The sequence below is a fragment of the Leuciscus leuciscus genome (assembly GCF_965113295.1).
Source record: "Leuciscus leuciscus genome assembly, chromosome: 21".
NCBI classification, from domain to species: domain Eukaryota; kingdom Metazoa; phylum Chordata; class Actinopteri; order Cypriniformes; family Leuciscidae; genus Leuciscus; species Leuciscus leuciscus.
In genome coordinates, this window is record NC_138745.1 from 19,517,951 (window position 1) to 19,536,606 (window position 18,656).

The 18,656-nt window shown below is 36.8% G+C and overlaps 3 protein-coding genes across 4 annotated transcripts in view; 1 reads left to right on the top strand and 2 right to left on the bottom strand.

The window, feature by feature from the left end:
* Positions 1 to 893: 893 nt before the first annotated feature.
* pgp (phosphoglycolate phosphatase) lies at positions 894 to 2,395 on the bottom strand. Its single transcript, XM_082152865.1, has 2 exons — positions 1,631 to 2,395; positions 894 to 1,546 (listed from the first exon to the last, which is right to left on the bottom strand). Exons 1-2 carry the CDS (start codon positions 2,223 to 2,225, stop codon positions 1,221 to 1,223), a joined length of 921 nt encoding a protein of 306 aa, XP_082008991.1. The 5' UTR covers positions 2,226 to 2,395; the 3' UTR covers positions 894 to 1,220.
* A 1,778-nt stretch (positions 2,396 to 4,173) lies between these two features.
* Positions 4,174 to 8,485, bottom strand: zdhhc4 (zDHHC palmitoyltransferase 4). Its single transcript, XM_082152849.1, has 7 exons — positions 8,360 to 8,485; positions 7,982 to 8,114; positions 7,825 to 7,898; positions 6,424 to 6,602; positions 6,224 to 6,349; positions 4,644 to 4,888; positions 4,174 to 4,556 (listed from the first exon to the last, which is right to left on the bottom strand). Exons 2-7 carry the CDS (start codon positions 8,102 to 8,104, stop codon positions 4,266 to 4,268), a joined length of 1,038 nt encoding a protein of 345 aa, XP_082008975.1. The 5' UTR covers positions 8,105 to 8,114; positions 8,360 to 8,485; the 3' UTR covers positions 4,174 to 4,265.
* A 2,175-nt stretch (positions 8,486 to 10,660) lies between these two features.
* Positions 10,661 to 18,656, top strand: part of grid2ipb (glutamate receptor, ionotropic, delta 2 (Grid2) interacting protein, b) — a 36,042-nt gene continuing 28,046 nt past the window's right edge. Inside the window, exons 1-4 of one of the 2 annotated variants that reach the window (XM_082152671.1) lie at positions 10,661 to 11,294; positions 11,997 to 12,250; positions 13,798 to 14,130; positions 14,220 to 14,374. In XM_082152671.1, coding sequence (XP_082008797.1) covers positions 11,207 to 11,294; positions 11,997 to 12,250; positions 13,798 to 14,130; positions 14,220 to 14,374 — 830 coding nt within the window. In that variant the 5' untranslated portion in view covers positions 10,661 to 11,206. The remainder of the gene's footprint in view (positions 11,295 to 11,996; positions 12,251 to 13,797; positions 14,131 to 14,219; positions 14,375 to 18,656) is intronic. The other variant, XM_082152670.1, reaches the window with a different exon arrangement.

Genomic DNA, 18,656 nt, shown 5'->3' on the forward strand with positions numbered 1-18,656 from the left:
CAAAAGGGAAAGGTAGATCGGCACTGTGGACAGGGCTTTTCGTCGCAGAGCCAGTTTTAAGGCATCGACTGGCCTTGCCTTTAGGCTGCTGACTGACCAAGGTGACTTTAATAACTTCAGTTGTGGTGAGAAAATTGAAGAGCAATCGCATTACAAGGTTAGTTTACCCAAAAATTTAAATTCTGTCAACCTTTACTCACTCAAGTCGTTCCAAACCTTGTTTTCTTCTGTGGAACAAAAAATAAGACATTTTGAAGAATGATGGTAAAGGTTTTAAAACATAATTTCTTAAAATATCTTCTACACTTAAAAAAGTTGCTGCCTTAAATTTCTAAGTATAATCAACTTGGATGTTTAAGTCATTTCAACTTAAATTACATTAAACTGACTTAAAAATGAGTTGAGTCTTATAAAAGTGTAACTTATGAGTATAAGTTATGAGTATAACTTATTTTGATGAGTTAAAGCAATGTAAAAACATAATGTTGTCATAACTTATTGATCACATACATTTTTTTATATATTTTTTTACAGTGTATTATGTTCCTCAGAAGGTTTGTTCCTACACGAGGGTGAGTAAATAATGACAGAATTTTGCGTGAAATACCCCTGTAAGTACATTATTAAGAAAAAAAGTACACTTTTCATTAATAATTCTTATTTATTTGATCTGTCACGTAAGATGAACACTTTGTTCAAACCGTGGTGAGAAGTAAAATCCTACCAGGTTGATGGGAGTGACGACAAAGCTGTCATTTAAGTGCAAAATATAATAATTACCAAAATATATAACATGTTCTCACTTATGTTACAAGTAAAGTGAATTAACAGTAGAGTTGAACAAGTACTTCTAATAAAATAGAAACAAACAGCACAATTTTGAGGGTCATTTGTTTTGTAGTACCCGAGTGTTACTGATCAGCAAACACATTACAAATGTCACAAATTATTTTTTTAAACAAAATAAAATACAATAAAACAAACAATAACACTGACATATAGCCCTTATATTAACTTTAAAAACAGTGGGATATTCAAAAAAAAAGAGGTAGGCCAGTTTAAAATGAAGCCTTGATAGTAAATCACACTGCATATTTGTGAAAAAAACATACAATTTCTGTTAAACTGTAATATTAAAATAGGTTATTTTGTTCCATACTGACACCCATATATTGATAAATATTCTCTACTAAAGTAGGTACATCTCAAGTAAATTCTGACTATGCCTGTAGTGCAGGTAAAATATCAGCAATGCTGTCTACATAGTAGTCAGGCACCATTCTTTGGCGATGTGGACATTCGCTCTTCAGGTTTGCCTCGGCTTCTGCTACAGTGGAAACTCCTGTAAGGGTCAGCAGGGTCTTCATGCCACAGTTTGACCCTAGCATGATGTCAGTGTCCAGTCTATCTCCGACCATCAGACACTTCTGAGGGTCCAGGTCGAACTGGCTGGCCACACACTCGAACATGAAGCTGCTGGGTTTTCCCACCACTTGAGCTTGGCGTTGTGCAGCGGTCTCTACCGCCCGTAGGAGGCACCCTGTCCCTGTAGAAAAGCAGAAGACAAGGTCGTTGTGATAACACGACATTCAGGTGATTCATATTTGTGACGTCATTCATATTTGCTTACCGGGGACCGCTTTGCCTCCCTCCAGAGGCAGCCTCGTGTCCGTGTTAGTGCCCACGAACTGACAGTCGGGGTTACACAAGTACTGCAGAGCTCTGTTGAGCTTCATGTAACTGAAATGCTCATCAAACCCGACCAGTACAGCTCGGACCTCCTTATCGAGAGGAACATTGGCCCAGTCGATTTGAACTCCGGAGATGGGGTCAGGCCCCACACCGACCGGCTGGATTCCCACCTCCTCGAGCTCCTGCTTCATCGCGTTGCTCCCAATTAAATAGACTTTTCCGTCGAGTTTACACACATTTTTTAGGTACATCGCCGAGCAGTACGCCGTCCCGAACACCTCGTCCGCGGTGGCATCGAACCCGAGCTTGCCTAATTTATCCGCGTACATTTGTCGGGTTTTCGTGCTGTTGTTCGTGACAAAAAACACCCGCTTTCCGTTTTTCTTTAATGAATTGATAACCTCAGGGGCTCTGGGGATTGCCTGGTCCCCTCGCCATATCACGCCATCGCAGTCAAACAGCACACTGTCCACTGAGTCCAGTAACTGTCTGGTGAGCGCGCCGCTCAGACTCGTACACTTAGATGCAGCCATTCCTCAAGTTACTCTCGTCCTGACAGCGATCTTCTTTCTTGTCTTCGCCCCGTCCTAAAATAACATTTGATCTACAAAAAGTCCGCTGACTAGATCGAGATAAGAGAATGACAGCGAGCCGAAGTTTACTTGTTTCTGCGACTGAACGGAACACTAGCGATTCATTCGTTTGTCAATGACACTCTACTACTGTACGTAACGTTTTATACTAGTAATACACTTCCGCGCCGGTTTAAAGGGCCAGTGACCATAAAATGGCATGATGAAATAGACCTTAAAGGAATAGTTCTCTTAAAAATGAAAATTGTGTCATCATTTACTCACCCTCAAATTGTTAGATATGTTGAAGAATTTTTGAAGATTGTCGGTAACCAAACAGTTGATGGACCTCATGACTTCCATAGTAGGCTATTTCTTTTTTATGGAGGTCAATTGCTCCCGTCAACTTTTTGATCACCGATATTCTTCAAAATACCTTCCTTTGTGTTCAGCAGAAGAAAGAAAATCATACAGGTTTGAAACAACTTGCGGGTAAGTAAATGCAGAATTTAAATTAAGTGAACTATTCCTTTATAGGCCATTCACACCAAGAACAATAACTTAAAAGATAACTATAAAGATAACCATATTAGAGGCCACACCAGCAGACGATATCATGCTGTTTATTATAAGTACGTGCTTATCTGTCTATTTAAAATGCTCGAGCTATTTACAGCAGGATGAATTCTGATTGGCTGTCAATGTTTTTATCATTCATCAGCTAGATGAAATCGTTCTGAAAGTGATTCCGTGATCGTTATAGCTGTGGTGTGGTTTAGCACTTATGGTTCCATCATCGCAAAGTCAATGGCTTTTTTTAATTGGTTTTGGGTTAAATGCCTAAAATAAAGCCTCTGGTTAACACAAGCTCAAGCCCTTGCAATTTAAAAAAAACAAAAAAAACTTTACTTTAAGGCAGTTGCGAACAAATGGCTAAATGGGACTAGGCCTACTACAGATAAATTAAGCTTTTATTTTAATAAGGATTTGTTTTTTAAAATATTGTATTAGGCTACCTATATTTTAACATATTAAAGGTGCAATAGGGGATTCTCTACAGAACTTTGTTCCAAATGAGTTTCTTCTGTTGAACACAAAAGATATTTTAAAGAATGTTGGTAATCAAAAAGTTGACAGGAGCAATTGACTTCCATAAAAAATAAATACTTTGGAAGTCAGTGGCTGCCCTTAACTGTCTGGTTACCAACATTCTTTCTAATAACTTATTTTGTGTTCAACAGAATCTTAATTTTTTTTTTTTATTCTTTTTTTTTTTTTTTTTTTTTAAGTGAAAGGTTGAAGTGAGACACTTGGGGTAAGATGCATATCTATTTACCCTATAATCTAAATTAATCACAAATCCCACAATAATATAAAACTTATACAAAAAAAAATACATTCACAAACCATATTATCTAATGACAATAACATTTGATAATTTGTTAAAAATCTGTTCAGATCATGAACCTTAGTACATATACAATATATTAAATAAAAAAATATAAATCTAACCCTCACATACTAAATAATAGTCATAATATGCTTATGTTACAGAGTTTTCCAAATCTCATACATGATAACATGAGCATAATAAGTATTACTCCTAATCCAGAAATGTTTTAAAAAAACAAATCCTTGTAACAAAAACACTAAATTGCATTAGAAATGAGATATTCTATATGACTTTAGGACAGTACTCTTGAATTGACTCGATGCATATCACTGAGAGCCTCATTTTCATTAACATAAATTAAACATGGGCATCTATCCTGAGAGTACTGCAAGTTTAAGTATATACTATATACATGCTTATATATACAAATGTGAAACTATTAGAAAATTCTTATAAAAAATAAGTCAGAAAACAAAAAAGAAAGAGAAATAATACCAATATAGTACCAATAATACATAAAGCTGAGAAAGTATTTATTAAAAATCCCATTTACCCAAATAAAATAGTTTAGTACAAATACACTGTTAAAAATAACAACAACAGTTGCTCTAATTTTCTTTTTTCTGAACAGGACATAAGGGCCAAAAGATTTCCCCAACATTTTTGAGGATTCCCCTATGATAGAAACCTCTGAATGGATTGTATGAGGTCTTGCAGTTGTGTCCAGTGTACGGATGGCAATGCTGGCAGTTGTGACCTTTTCCTTTAAACCACTCATTGGCGGTTTGATTTATCAAAGTCAAATACATGTGAAACATAGAATAACCCGCCAAGAGGAAAAAGACAAATACAAGGAAGCCCAGCATGAAGACAATCCGTGGAAACGTCAGAAAGAGATGCTGTACAAAGAATGCAATGGGAAAATATTTATTACAGAGATAATCCATGTACCACAGCACAGTTATTAGTAAAGAAGTTATTATTACCTGGATGATAAAGAGCGGTCCAGCGGGATGTTGCGCACCCTGCTCGTCAATGTAGTGAGCGTGCAGGAGTCCAGTTCGCAAAACAGTTTGGAGCAACATGTCTGCTGTAAGGACTGCAATATCACCGGCCATGGCACACACACTCAGGAGGTACAGCAGGAAGTATCTGATGTTCTGGGCACCGATGCAGTTATTCACCCACACACAATGATGGTCGAATCTCTGGACACATCGATTGCAAACCCCTGAACAAATGATATCAACAGCGTTTGTGGTATAATGTTGATTACAAAGTAAAATTATAAAACGTAACAAAGAAATGCCATTTTTGACAGCACATTGGGCCATTATGATAATTACAACAACAAAAGTTTGTTTGCTTATAACTTAATTATTTTGTTTCTTTTTAAACTAAGGGACAAGGTCAATTATTTTGTGAAACCACTTAACTTGTATTGAACGCTGAAAATTCCTTTAAATTAGTTTATGTGAGATAAAATGGGGTTAGTAATAGTTGATTCCTAACTATTCCTAACTAGCTATTTATAGTTATTAGCTAAACATTAGTAGTATGATGCTAGATCTTTACTGTATAACAATGTTTTGAGTTTTATGGATTTAACTTAAATTTCATTCATCTTTTTCACTTCCAACAGTACAATAGAGTCAAACAGTGCCCGCCCCCTTTTTCAGCAGCACTGGTTCCGGAAGTATTTTTTCCATTCATTTTTCCAATTGGGATTTTAAAATAGCGTTTGTAAAAGAGTTATAACTATAAGCCATTAACCAAGCCAATCAGCTATAAGGTGTTTGTTATAACATTACAAACTTTGATTTGAAGCAAAAAAGTTTTTGAGTAAAAGATTGTGTACTTAACGGTTTTAGTGAGGGAAAGAAGTACAATACCATGAAGCATTGGAGATGGAGAAATATAAAGCTACTCATATACAAATGTTTTATATGTATAAAAATACATTTTTAGTTTATTGCAAAATATGTATTTACTAACATTTCAGCATTTTGAGAGCATAGAGAGATCACCTCGATTACGTTATTCCTAGTGCTTCATGGGAGTGGGCGGAGCTAAAGAGCTATTTTGAAGCATGTAGCTTTTTCCGAGACTGATTGGTGTAATTTTCTGTAATGCATTATGGGTAATGTAGTTTTTCAACAGGAATTCCACTGTTAAACAATTATAAAAATAAGCTGAAATAAAGCAGGCTACCACTTCAGCAGAAGAAAATACCATAAATTAACAACCTCGTCGCTCACAGTCGAGCTCTCTTTAAAGGTTTATAAGTTATTGATCAAAATCTATAATCTAGTTTTTACATTCGGAAAAGGTTGTTTTTACAACTGTTGCACTCTATTAACAGTACTTTGCTGTAAAATTACATGGAATGTCCCACTAGATCTATTTTCTAAGTTTATAGTAAAGGATATAGTAGTAAGATAACTTACCGCTCACCAATTAACAGGTTTTTACTGTTGCAGATAATTCGTTGTTTTTTTATGTTAAAATTATGCTAATTTTACCGTGCATGTTCTGAAGTTTAAATGAAGGATTAACAAACACTTACTACAGTGTTTAGATCGGGCAGGTTTGACCAGCTGACAGGTTGAACACCTGACTCCCTGCTGGAACAGTTTTTCATCATACTGGTAGACCTTTAGTTGTGTAGTATGGTTTGCCTTTGTCAGTGTGCCTTCAAAAGAAAAGTCAAACTGAATGGATTTGATTTTTTATTCATGAAAATGAGACAAGTCTTCATTTGCTTACCAGGGTCTCTGCTACAACACAGGTAGAACAGATAGGACTTCAGAGCGAGGAGGACATAGGGAATGCACAGGCTGATTGAACTTGTGCCCATGCCCAAACAGAAGCCAAAGACCTCATAGGAGAATTCTCCATACACAACCACTTCAAGTAACAGGTGCAAGTAAAGGAAGATATTGTTCCTGATGTGAAGGAAATAATTGGACATAGGATATCAGGGAATTTTCAGGGAACACAAATACTGATAAAATAATGACTTTGAATACACTGTAAGATACATTGGATCAAAGTGTATGCCAAATGTTCTATTCTTCTGAACTTTCTATTCATCAAATAATCATTACACCAAATCAGAACATTAGAATGATTTCTGAAGGATCATGTAACACTGAAAATTCAGCTTTGCCATCACAGGAATAAATTACATTTTTAAATATAATAAAATTGAAAACAGTTCTTTTAAAGGGATAGTTCACTTTGAAATTCATTTTTGGTATGTTTTAGCTTACCTCAAGGGCATCCAAGATGTAGGTGTCTTTTTTTCCGCAGTAGTTTCAATTTTGATATTTTTAGGTCAAACCGTTCTTGTCTGTCAGTCATATAATGCAGGTCGATGGTCACTGTCTCAAAGAGCATGCACAGAGTCCAAATTAAAACAATTCCCCGTCGTCTAAATTAAACAATTCCCCATCGTAAGTACACATTGATGGCCTAAGACACGAAACGAGCGGTTTGTGTGAGAAAACGAACAGTATTTATATCGTTTTTACCTCTTATACGCAGACATGTCCAAGTGATCTGATCTGACGTGTACGCAGACTGGTGCATAGATATATACACACTAGATGTCGCCTTGTCTACGGCAGTTCATTGGAACGAATGTCTTTAAGGCGACATCTAGTGTATATATCTATGCACCAGTCTGCGTACACGTCAGATCAGATCACTTGGACGTGGCTGCGTATAAGAGGTAAAAACGATATAAATACTGTTCGTTTTCTCACACAGAAAGTCTTAGGTGCTTAGGCCATCAATGTGTACTTACGATGGGGAATTGTTTAATTTGGACGACGGGGAATTGTTTTAATTTGGACTCTGTGCTTGTGTTTTGAGACCGTGACCATAGACCTGCATTATATGACTGACAGACAAGAACGGTTTGACCTAAAAATATCAAAATTGAAACTACTGCCGAAAAAAAGACACCTACATCTTGGATGCCCTTGAGGTAAGCTAAAACATACCAAAAATTAATTTCAAAGTGAACTATCCCTTTAAGTTGGTAGTGTATGCTTTACAAAATTATCTGGTTTCGACTGAATTTTGTTTTTGAGATGTTATGAAATGATCTGTCAGTTTTTAATAGACAGTATAAAAAGGTTGACCTGTTCAAACATATGTTACCTCTGATGGAACAGTCTGTGCAAAGTCCTGTAGCAAATGCTTTGGAGACATTGTGGGATCAATTGAGAGACAACCTAAAAGAAAAAAACAGTATATAAATGACACTTTAACAACTGCAGAAATCATTAAGTTTGCAGGACTTCTCCTAGGCTCTTACCCCTGTGAATGTGTCCAAAAGCCGACCGAGAGGAGTTTGCTGATGTCCTGAATACTTACAAACCAGAGCAATGCAGGTGAGCACTACAGCCACATATATACCAAACAGAGTGAGGAAGTCCATTTGCCACTACCTAAGCAGCACAGGACTGTGAGTGAGTAACTGACTTCACTTATTACAGACGCTTATGTTTGTATATGTCGAGATCAAAGAGCTTAAATCAAAACCGAATGTACTCGTATGTATGGCCGAACCAGAACTCATCCATTAAACCATACAACTGTGTTTAAAAGTTTATTTGTAGGCTATACAATACTGGACACACAGGTCTAGCACTGGCAGTGTATACAAAGAGAGGCAAGCGAAGGAAAGTTTTACCTTTTATTCATCTGAGCACCATCCTCCCACACATTTACTATTTCCGTACAGACCTAATAGCGTGAAGTAACAGCAAGAACACGAAACATGGTTGCCAGATCTCAAAATAAAAAACCTTGCACGTCAAAACCTCAAAACACGCCCCTACGTGCTGCCTCCCGAAAATTATATATTTAAAAATATGATTTTACATTTAAAAATAAAATAAAACGTATTGCACTTTTGTATTCTGACTGGAAATAAATTTAACGACAACCAAAGCGACTTTCTCGGTAGAAAACAACAATCCCAAAGCGGACATGGCAACACTGATACGGAACTTACTCAGTCACGACAACTGCGTTGTCAAAGTAAAAGTCATCCCATGCTTCTTTTTGATAGATTTTTTTTTAGGCTCGCTTTTTGAAGTCGTTTCGTTTTGTCTGTCAATACAGTCTGCAAATGACGTATTCTTGTTTCGAAATTGTGTCTCTCAAAATGCGTTTAAATATTTTAAATATTTATTATAAATGATTTAGCCGTGCACGTTATTATTATTATTGTTATTTATATCATGTGCCCTCGTAATCTTTAATCAAAATAGCATCCCCTTTTTCTCTCTGATGACGTGTTAACTGGCGTGAGGGCGGGACAACCTGTCACTCACATCAAACCACAACGACCCAAAGGTCGCCTACATTTATTTTCTTGTTCGAGAAACATCAATCGGATTTGGCCGCGGCCCAGTAGGGGGCCTCAGTGATCCTCCAGGGGGCCGCGAGATAACTTACAATTAATTTAAATATATTCTTATAAATTCGTTAATTTTTATTATGAATACGTCGAGGAAAAAAAAAAAAAAAGAAAAAAAAAATCGGCTTTAACATTGGAGTGAGCAGGGCACTTGTGAGCCATTATGTAGCCGTTTGGAACGCACTTGATGAAGGGAGCAACGAAAGACAAAATCATTTCCTATTTGTTTTTCATCTGGGATGTTCCCATGACAATAGTAGGCTATTGGTTCGGAGAGGAGGGGGCCTGGAGTAAAAAAGGTTGGAAACCACTGCTCTTCAGGCCTATGTCACAACAAGTAGACTGTCTCCACTCACATTTCATATTTGGATAATGATAACTGAGTGAGTACTATCATTCATCAGATGGCATACAACTTTGCTCTGCTAACATAGGCTACCTACATTCTGATTACAATATACTCTTTAATTATTCTTCTGAACTTCAGCTTTTTCCCACTTTGCTTATTTTGAAAATGTTCTTTTAAAACATTAAATTATTTAAAATTGTATAATTTGTCTCAGAAGCAGATAGTTAATAAGTGTAGGCCTACTTGTTTTCAGTTCAGGGTTGCCATAGCCTTCTAACTGTTTCTTCTTACAGTTATCATGTTACAGACCTGCACATTCACTAGAGGTGATGCCTCAAAAGAAAGGGATACCACCAAAGCCCTTCGAGAATACTCCACCGAGCAAAGGCAGTCGGTATTTTCTTTTAAGGTATGCATGCATTTGTAAATCTATGTGTTAACAACATTTTTATGAATATGAAGAAAGTTTTCTATGTGTTTTTAAAGTTACTATTTTTTGCACCTTTAGTTGTCAGACCACAACATATAAGTAAAAATGAATTGTAGAAGTTAAATGAGAGCTAACAAATTATTGAAGGCTGGAGAATGGTTTTATTTTTGGATATTTCAGTTTTCCTTTTCTTTTATTCCAAAATTCTTTTTTTTTTATGTCTATGGATTCTACTGTAAACAATCAAGTTAATTGTGTCTAATTTATTTCTGCAGTTATAATAACAGAGCTATTTGACATTTTAAAATAATGAAGAGAGTCTTTACTGTCAGTGCAAGAATTTCCTTTTTTTTTAAAAGTTTTATTGCAATAAAATTATATTTTTTTCTATACACACAACCACTTTTCGGTTGTATTGGTAAGTGGAGATGTTGATTGAGGAACAGTGTGTTTGGAGATACAAGCATTGGCACTAAATAATTCAGTTAGCCCTGTATAACTTGTCTTTGCTTCAGTCCTACATAATCCGTCTATTACGTTTTACTGCTAGTTATACTGTTTCCCCATTCAGATTGTAACCTTGAAAGTGAAACCGCACTACACACTGTTTATACTGTGGTGGCGTGTTGATTTTTGTATTATCTGCCCAGGCCAGAACTCAAAAAACAGTCTGGAAGACCTCGGTTGCGCCTGAGCTGCATGTCAGCTCACTCAGTAAATCAATTTTTTCCTCCTGAATCCCCCTCGGATGCATGACAGCATGTGTCCCTGCCATGTGGCACGAGAGATCTCGAGATGCAGCATTTAATCTGTCTAATCCAGAACAAGGGCTTTAATAGCACTGCTCCTGTTCAAAGATGTGTGACTGCGCTCTTCAGTGCATTCAGACGTTCTAATTATCCACCATCGTCCTGCCAGATCCCCAAGCTGCTACTGGGCTACTTTTTGTCCCTTGGAGAGACAGCTAGAAGAGAGAGTATGGGAAGGAGGTATTTATAGAGAAATGGGGCCTCACTTTACCCTTTTTGGAGAGAGAATCATTAAGGATCTGTGCTAGGTGTCCCAGTTTCTTGATTTGAGCTCTGCAGGCAGGACTAGGAGGACTCGGCAGAGATGCAGAGTCAACTCATAGACAGGATCACTCTGGCACTCGATGCAGTGTCACCCTTTTTTTAAGTGGCAGCGCTCTGCGTGCCACACGACGATGGGGGGCATTCGCAAGGCGTTTCCCCTGAAGCGTGGTGCGGTTCAGTAGGAGGATCTCGGTGACAACGTAGAAGACGTGGACCCGGCGTTTCACCCTTAGAATTTTTGATACCTGTTGAATTACGACAAAATGAAGAAATTCCTCCAGAATAAGAAAGGGAGATACTCCTTAAAGCAGAACAAGCCGGGTCCTCGCATTCCGCCCAAAGATGCTTGTAGTAAGTGTTTAGTGTTCAAGAATTTTGTATTTGTAGTATAATGTTGTATTAATACTAACATGACTTTCTTTCAGCTGCACATTTGAAGTCAATTTAGATGCACAAGTAGGCTAATGCTTTTATGAATGACCTTCTATCAATCTACAGGCCTAGGCTTTGCATGGACTGACCCATAAACACAATATTTTACCAGCCGTTTAATTGTGAATGTTGATAGTGGGGTTATTTGAATGTCTTTTTGTGTTCTGGTTTCACTAGGGAGCACTTGCTATGCAATGAACTTGAGTTTCATGTTGCTGATGCTGTGTTCAGGCAAATCTGTCTTCTAATATCGGATGATTTGGGAGCCTCTGTTCTTTTTCAATGAGGTCAATGTTACTGGGAGGTCTAATGTATCAGCCGAGACTCTGTATTTAGTGAAGGTTACGTGGTTCTCTTTATGTAGGCCTGCATTACTTTGTCTTGTCAGGATAGGCAGAAATTCACTCTTGACACATTTTAGCTTCCAGCCTAGGTGTATTTATTTTAGGTGCTTGACATATTTTAGTGTCTGGTTTAAGCATGTGTCTGCAGTGCAAATTTCCATTTTTCTCAGGAACTTGATCATTCTGGTGTGGACAAGCAGGTCTTGGCTGATTGACATTTGGACCCTGGTTTACTGTTAGAGAGCACATATCCTTTTATTTGCCATCTTGTTCACAGTTCTCACCATGCCAGCATCCAACCAGAGCTGGCCAGAGGAGTTTGGCTTTCAGATAGGGGGGAACGGGCCCAGCTACATCCTGACTGTGGAAGAGGGAAGCAGCGCTCACCTGTCTGGACTGCAACCTGGAGACCAGGTCTTGGAGATTGAGGGGCAGAATGTTTCCAGTCTCAGTGCTCAAGAGGTTATTGCCCTTGCCCAGTCACAACGAAACATCCCGCCCAGTATCGGAGTGGTTTCACGCATCGAACAGGTGGGTCAATAACATGATGCTCACTTTTTGTCCGAATTTATTAACCGGCAGAGTGTCTAGTCTATTTACACCAAGTTCAAATAGACCACCTTGTTGGCACAGGCTATTTACACAAACTTTGCCCACCATTGTCTGATTGAGCAAGACAAAATTACAAAGAAATCCTGTTGAGAACAGGATCAATGGCATGGAGAGTAAGGCAAGTAGCATTAGCTTTTGATGCGAGTTCGAATCCGCCATTTTCCGAACTCATTCATCTCGCATATCAGCTTGGAAAGGCTTTTATTTAAAAAATAAATAAAAAATATTCGCAAAATGGAAATAAGGCAGCATCTATTTATGATATTAGAGGTAGGCCTATGTAACTTTTGGCACTGTAGCGGTTAATAAACAAAACTGCATGCGTCTTGTAGAAGAACATTATAGCCGGAGCTACTTCTCTCTGTTCATATATATGGCAAGTAATGCAGGTACTTTTACGTTTGGCGTCCAGCCCGGTCTTTAATAGTCTGATAAAAAATTGAGCCACTTCGCATGGCTATGAGCGGGATATTGCTTATACTGTATATTTCCAAGTATATGATACAGCTTTCATTCTTCAGGTCAATAAAATATTCATAGGGAATAAAATCAGTTAAAATAAGGAAAGCGATATCTTTATCATAGTATCCTTTCAATGGTTGAGGGGATTTCAAATGACGGGCTGGAAATGCATTTCTGGAAATCAATTTTAGTCTGTCCATTTGTTTTATTATTATGTTTTTATTTAGTTATTTATTTACCTTTTTTACAATTTGAAAGATAATAAAGATATTGTTTGATAAGTGAAATTTCTGATTGTAGTCCTTGAAAACGAAAAACAATAGAGCTTGAAAAGTCCTTGAAAGTCCCGGAATTTAATTTTACAGTATCTATACGAACTCTGGTCTGAAAATAAACACTTATTATAGGCATACCGTAGTGATTCAGGATAAGACAAAAAACAAAATAGCTTCATGATGTACTTGATAATTTTATAAATTTGGTCCATTTTAAACTAAAAAGTTACATAGTTTCCTTTTAATTAATATAATCATATGCACTGAATATGTTATTACTGCATACTTTTTTGTGGTATTACAATAAACGGTAACACTTTACAATAAGGTTCATTAGTTAACATTAGTTAATGTATTAACTAACATGAACTTACAATGAGCAATACATTTGTTAGTTTTTATTAATATTTGTTAATGTAAGTTAATGAAAATACAGCTGTTCATGTTAGTTCACAGTGCATTAGCTAATGTTAACAAATACAACTTTTGATTTTAATAATGTATTAGTAAATGTTGAAATTAATATGAACTAAGATTAATAAATGCTGAAGAAGTATTGTTCATTCATAGTTCATGTTAACTAAGGTATTTAACTAATGTTAACTAATGAACCTGCAAATAGTATCTGCCAATAAGTATAGATGGCATAAAAGTACATATACAATTATATATTCTTTTTCTATCTATATCAATGGGTAAAATCTGTTGCATTTCACTGACTGTCTGCAGATGGATATCACTCCAGGCCCTGATGGTCGCTTTGGATTCACTATAGTGGGAGACTGCCCCCTGCTGGTGGAGGATTGCTCCCCCTGCTCCCCAGCGGGTCGTAGTGGTCTCCGAGCTGGAGATTATGTCATGGAGGTGAATGGGATCCCCGTGAAGCACCATGAGATGGCCGCCGCTTTGATAAAGGCCTCTCAGGGCCGAACACTGCGTCTCGGGGTGCTGTGCATGGGCAGTCGTCAGAAACGCAGCAGTGGATGCATAGAGGGGTCTCTGAAAGACACAGATGGCTTGCGTCAGGACCGCAAACACAAGGCTCTGGAGTTCAACAGGAGGGTGAGTGAGTTTATCTGACAGACTTTGAATGCGCTTTTATGAATCGGTACAATTAAAGGTGTCCAATATCGCTATCATTCCTTTTTCAGGTTGAGGAGATTTTGAGGAACGATCCAGAGGTGAAAGAGAAACTTTTTGCTGTGCTGAAACAGTTTGCTGCTGAGAGGAAGGTAGACTGGCTTGCTTCCGTTCTTCCTGACATCTTGACAACCGAAGAGCAGCAACAGCTCATCTCAAACATCAGGTATCTATGACAACTCAATCTGCCACATACAGTGCTCATTAATTTTTGATCTCAGGGCCACTCTCTGACCCAGATGTTTTCAGCTACTGTATTTAGCCGTGCAGAACAGATTGAAGGCCACCAGAGGGCATCAGTTTAGTATAGGATAGGTTTTGCTAAATATATGAATAGATTTTTAGTAAATGTTTTGCTGTTTTTATTATTATGTTCTAGAAAGTCATACTATGAGGGACATATTTGCAGTGAGATAATTAATTAGCATGGCTTTCTGTATTAACTGGGTTGACCTAAAAAGGACACTGATAGATGTGTCTCCATCTGGTGCTGCAATGAAAACTGATAATCTTCTAACCCTCTGATGTATGCTGACACTGTTAATAGTGAAATTCCCTTTCCAGTCAAGCCTATGCCTCAATGCCAACTGGGTCAATATCATAAGACGGCACTGACAGAGAATTCTAGTGTTGATCCATTTGTTGGCTTGTGACTCTGTCAAGTTGTTTGGCAAGTGATGCTTATTAGGTCAGCTTACACAGTCTAACAAGTGATACGTTCTCAGATGTTTTCACTTAATTAGATGTTTGATTATAAAATACCTTTCAAAAACTTGGGGTCTGCATGATTTTTTAAAAAGAAGTCTCTTATGCTTAACCAAGGCTGTATTTATTTTATCAAAAATAAGTGGAAAATTGTGAATTGTTATTGCAGTTTAAAATAACTGCCTCCTATTTTAATATATTTTAAAATATAATTTATTCCTGTGATGGCAAAGCTGAATTTTCAGCATCATTACTCCAGTCTTCAGTGTCACATGATCCTTCACAAATCATTCTAATATGCTGATTTGGTGCTTTACAGCCAATTTCTTATAATAATATGACATTTCTTATTATTATCACAGTTAAAAACAGTTGTGCTGCTTAATATTTATGCGAAAACCGTGATGCATTGTTTATTCTTTGATAAATGGTTTAAACAACAGCATTTATTTGAAGTCAAAATCTTTTTGTTATGGTTTAGAAGGAGAGAACCCAATCGCAGACCATTTGCAGACATCTCTAGGGTTTATTACAGAAAAAACAGGGAAAACAAAACCCACGAGGGGGCAAAACAAGACAGGATTGACAAACAAGACTAGACTAAGACTGACAGAAAACTGAACAATAAACTAACAGCTAAGACAGGATCAAAACACTTCACAAGACTTCTCAACAGGTTACTCACAAATGAATCTTCACATAAAGATTGGCAATGAACCGGCACAGGACAGCAAACACAAGGGGATTAAATAGGGAGAAACTAATGAGGGAAACAGGTGACGGCGATGATACAATAATGATAACAAGATGAGATAACAAGGGGGCGGGGTTACATGACGAGACAACGCAAGCACACAGCCAAACAAATGGCCATGTGCTTACACACAAAACATGGGCCTGTCATGATCCTGCCTCAAGACCAGGGAAAATCAGAGACAAGGCAGAATCATGACACTTTTGTCATATAATAAATGTCTTAACTGTAACGTTTGATTAATTTAAATGCATCCATGTTGAATAAAAGTTGTAATATCTTTAAAAAATGGTAGTGTATGCAGTTCTAAGAAATATTTGTATATTAGTTTTAGTTTGGTGAAGATGTTTGATGTGCAAGATAAATCAAGTAAAAGATTATAACTGTACATTACATTTTCACCTACTTCAAGTCAATTTATAAGGAAGAACATCATTAAGGTTATACAAAGTGTTTAATATCATGTTTGCTAAACAGAGACAAGCTATTTTCTCTGCACAGTAGGTGTTGTTCCTTTGTCTTATGAGATAATAACCTTTGTCACTGCGTGTAATCCTCTTTAGAGATGTATCTGGTGAAGGGAAGTGCATGGGAATGTCACCATATGTTCAGCAGCTTGGGGATCTTGAGTTCCCTGGGATTTTTGTACTACGTAATGCTAAATGTGCTGATGTTGAATACATCGCATTTGTGAAAAGAAATGAACCATCTGTATTGGACTGTTGGCACTTAGTATTTGTTATTCAGTATGTTTTGATCCATTACATTTGAACATTATCTGGGGCGGATTTTAAGCCTATCTGGGTAGATTTAGTTTTCATTGGCCTACTAGGACATTAGCCAGTTCCCAAAACATTTGAGCTATGCTCTTTTAGTTGACAACAAATATGTATCTGGGCGCAATCATAATTTCTAGAAATCCCTCATTTAGGCCACATAGGCAAGCCAGTTTAAGGTGTCATTGTCTGTTGTGCCATCCTCAGTTAGAGTAGTTAACACAAGTTTGTTGTTATCCGTTATTCAGGAAACTGAATGCTTTGAAGGGAGAAAGATATTAGAGAACAAGAGTTTGGGGTCGGTAAGATTTTTCACCAAGGCTGCATTTATTTGAAATAAATAAATAACAGTAATAATTGTGAAATATTATTATTGTTTAAACTTTAAAATAACTGAATATGTTTTAAAATGTAATTTATGTGTGAGAGCAAAGAGTCACATGATCCTTCAGAAATCATTCTAATGTTGAAAACAGTTGTGGAAACAGTGATACATTTTTTCAGTATTCTTTGATAAATAGAAAGTTCAAAAGAACAGCATTTGTTTGAAATAGGAATCTTTTGTAACATTTTACGTGTTTTTATTGACACTTTTGGTCAATTTAAGGCATCCTTGCAGGCATCTTATACAGAAAATCTTACTGATCCCAACCTTTTGAACAGTAGTGTAGGCCTAATACAGTTTTTTTCATATACATTTAATATATTTTACCACTTACAGTAGCTTGTATCCAATAAGCCATACTATCCCCACCTACTGAAGTTGCATCACACACATTATATGTGTACTTTTGTCTGGTGCAGATATGTGCACATGGAAGTTTCTTATTAGTTACTTGTAAGTTAACATATATTTTTATGTATACAATTATTAGAATACAAAAGGGCTATTATAGTTGTTGAGGGCCAATTCATGTATAGTAAACACATGAATTGATAAAATCATATCACACTGGTATCATTTAATCTTCACTTTTAGACACACATGTCTCAGTTTCTCTTCAGTGCTGATCTTCTGCAGGTCATTGTAGAGAGGCAGCGGTCTCGAGGCAGTTGCAGTCAATAGTTATTGATGGCTCAGAGGCTGTTCAGTTGGGTTAAAGTGACACTCGTTGTTCTAAATATATCGTTTAAGTAGTCACTTCACTTTCATCTTGTTCTGAGTCATGATACACTAAAAGATGAGTTACTGTCGGTGAGTACTTTTCATCAAACTTTAATATCATTCATTGATCTATCTAAATGGAATTTGTCTATTCAATATTATGCAGTATTTTGCTGAGAACATGATCGTGAGTGATCATAATTTGATATTTACTCAAAACTTTACGTCTAAGATTTTAACTGGTCATGTAAAAATGGTTGTGTTCATGTTGTGCCAATGATATTTATTTTAGAGATATGTGGCTTATTAATTATCTGATTTCTGTATTCTTCACTAGTTAATTTTTTATTCATTTTTGGATTAAAGTGAACTGAAACAGAATTAATAATAACTTTGTAATTGTGCAGTCAGAGTATGTAATTAAGATATTAAAACAGAGCTACTCATATTAACCTTTGCTCAAAATGTCCCGCATTCAAGTGTATGTTTTCTTAATAGCAATCGCATTTGGTTAGAAAATAGGCAGAGCATGGCACCATCTGACCCCCTTAAATAAATTTCACTTTACAAATGCAAATTCAGTTTGGCAATGTTAGTACGGTCCACATTTTCTGAGAAGCTCAATAAATGTTAATGCACTCTGGTGTATGCTGTCATTCAGAATACTCATGCTAGTGCTGTAGTATTGAGGTGTGTAATGGCCTGTTAGGGCACTTAATGCTTTATTTATTCTTGTCTGCTGTCTGAAACTGCTGCCATTAATGCAGCGATTGTCACGCCACCATAATAATGTGAACCTGAGGCAACTCTTCTCTCTAGAATTGTCTAATGGTGTTTTTGTCACTACTGTCACCCAGGCAATGGGGAGAGACAAATATTATTGTGAAACTGTATAATTTTAAACAATATTTCCTGGTAAATGGTTATGATTGCATAGCACCTACAGATATTACAGAATAACAGAGACTGTGCTTATAAAATTATGAAGTAATTTGCTCGAATGTGAAGCAATGTGTATATGTTTTACTTAAAGGGATAGTTCACCCAGAAATGAAAATGGTCATAATTTACTCTGCCTTATGTCATTCCAAATCTGTATGAAAACAGA

What these genes read in the sequence shown, in the direction of transcription:
- pgp (XM_082152865.1), bottom strand. Translation starts at nt 2,225, where the DNA reads ATGGCTGCATCTAAGTGTACGAGTCTGAGCGGCGCGCTCACCAGACAG. An exon ending in GGGAGGCAAAGCGGTCCCCG is followed by an intron (nt 1,547 to 1,630) that starts GTAAGCAAATAT and finishes GCTTTTCTACAG; the next exon opens with GGACAGGGTGCCTCCTACGG.
- zdhhc4 (XM_082152849.1), bottom strand. Translation starts at nt 8,104, where the DNA reads ATGGACTTCCTCACTCTGTTTGGTATATATGTGGCTGTAGTGCTCACC. An exon ending in GTGTTGTAGCAGAGACCCTG is followed by an intron (nt 6,350 to 6,423) that starts GTAAGCAAATGA and finishes TTTCTTTTGAAG; the next exon opens with GCACACTGACAAAGGCAAAC. An exon ending in TGCCCGATCTAAACACTGTA is followed by an intron (nt 4,889 to 6,223) that starts GTAAGTGTTTGT and finishes TCATTTGTTCAG; the next exon opens with GGGTTTGCAATCGATGTGTC.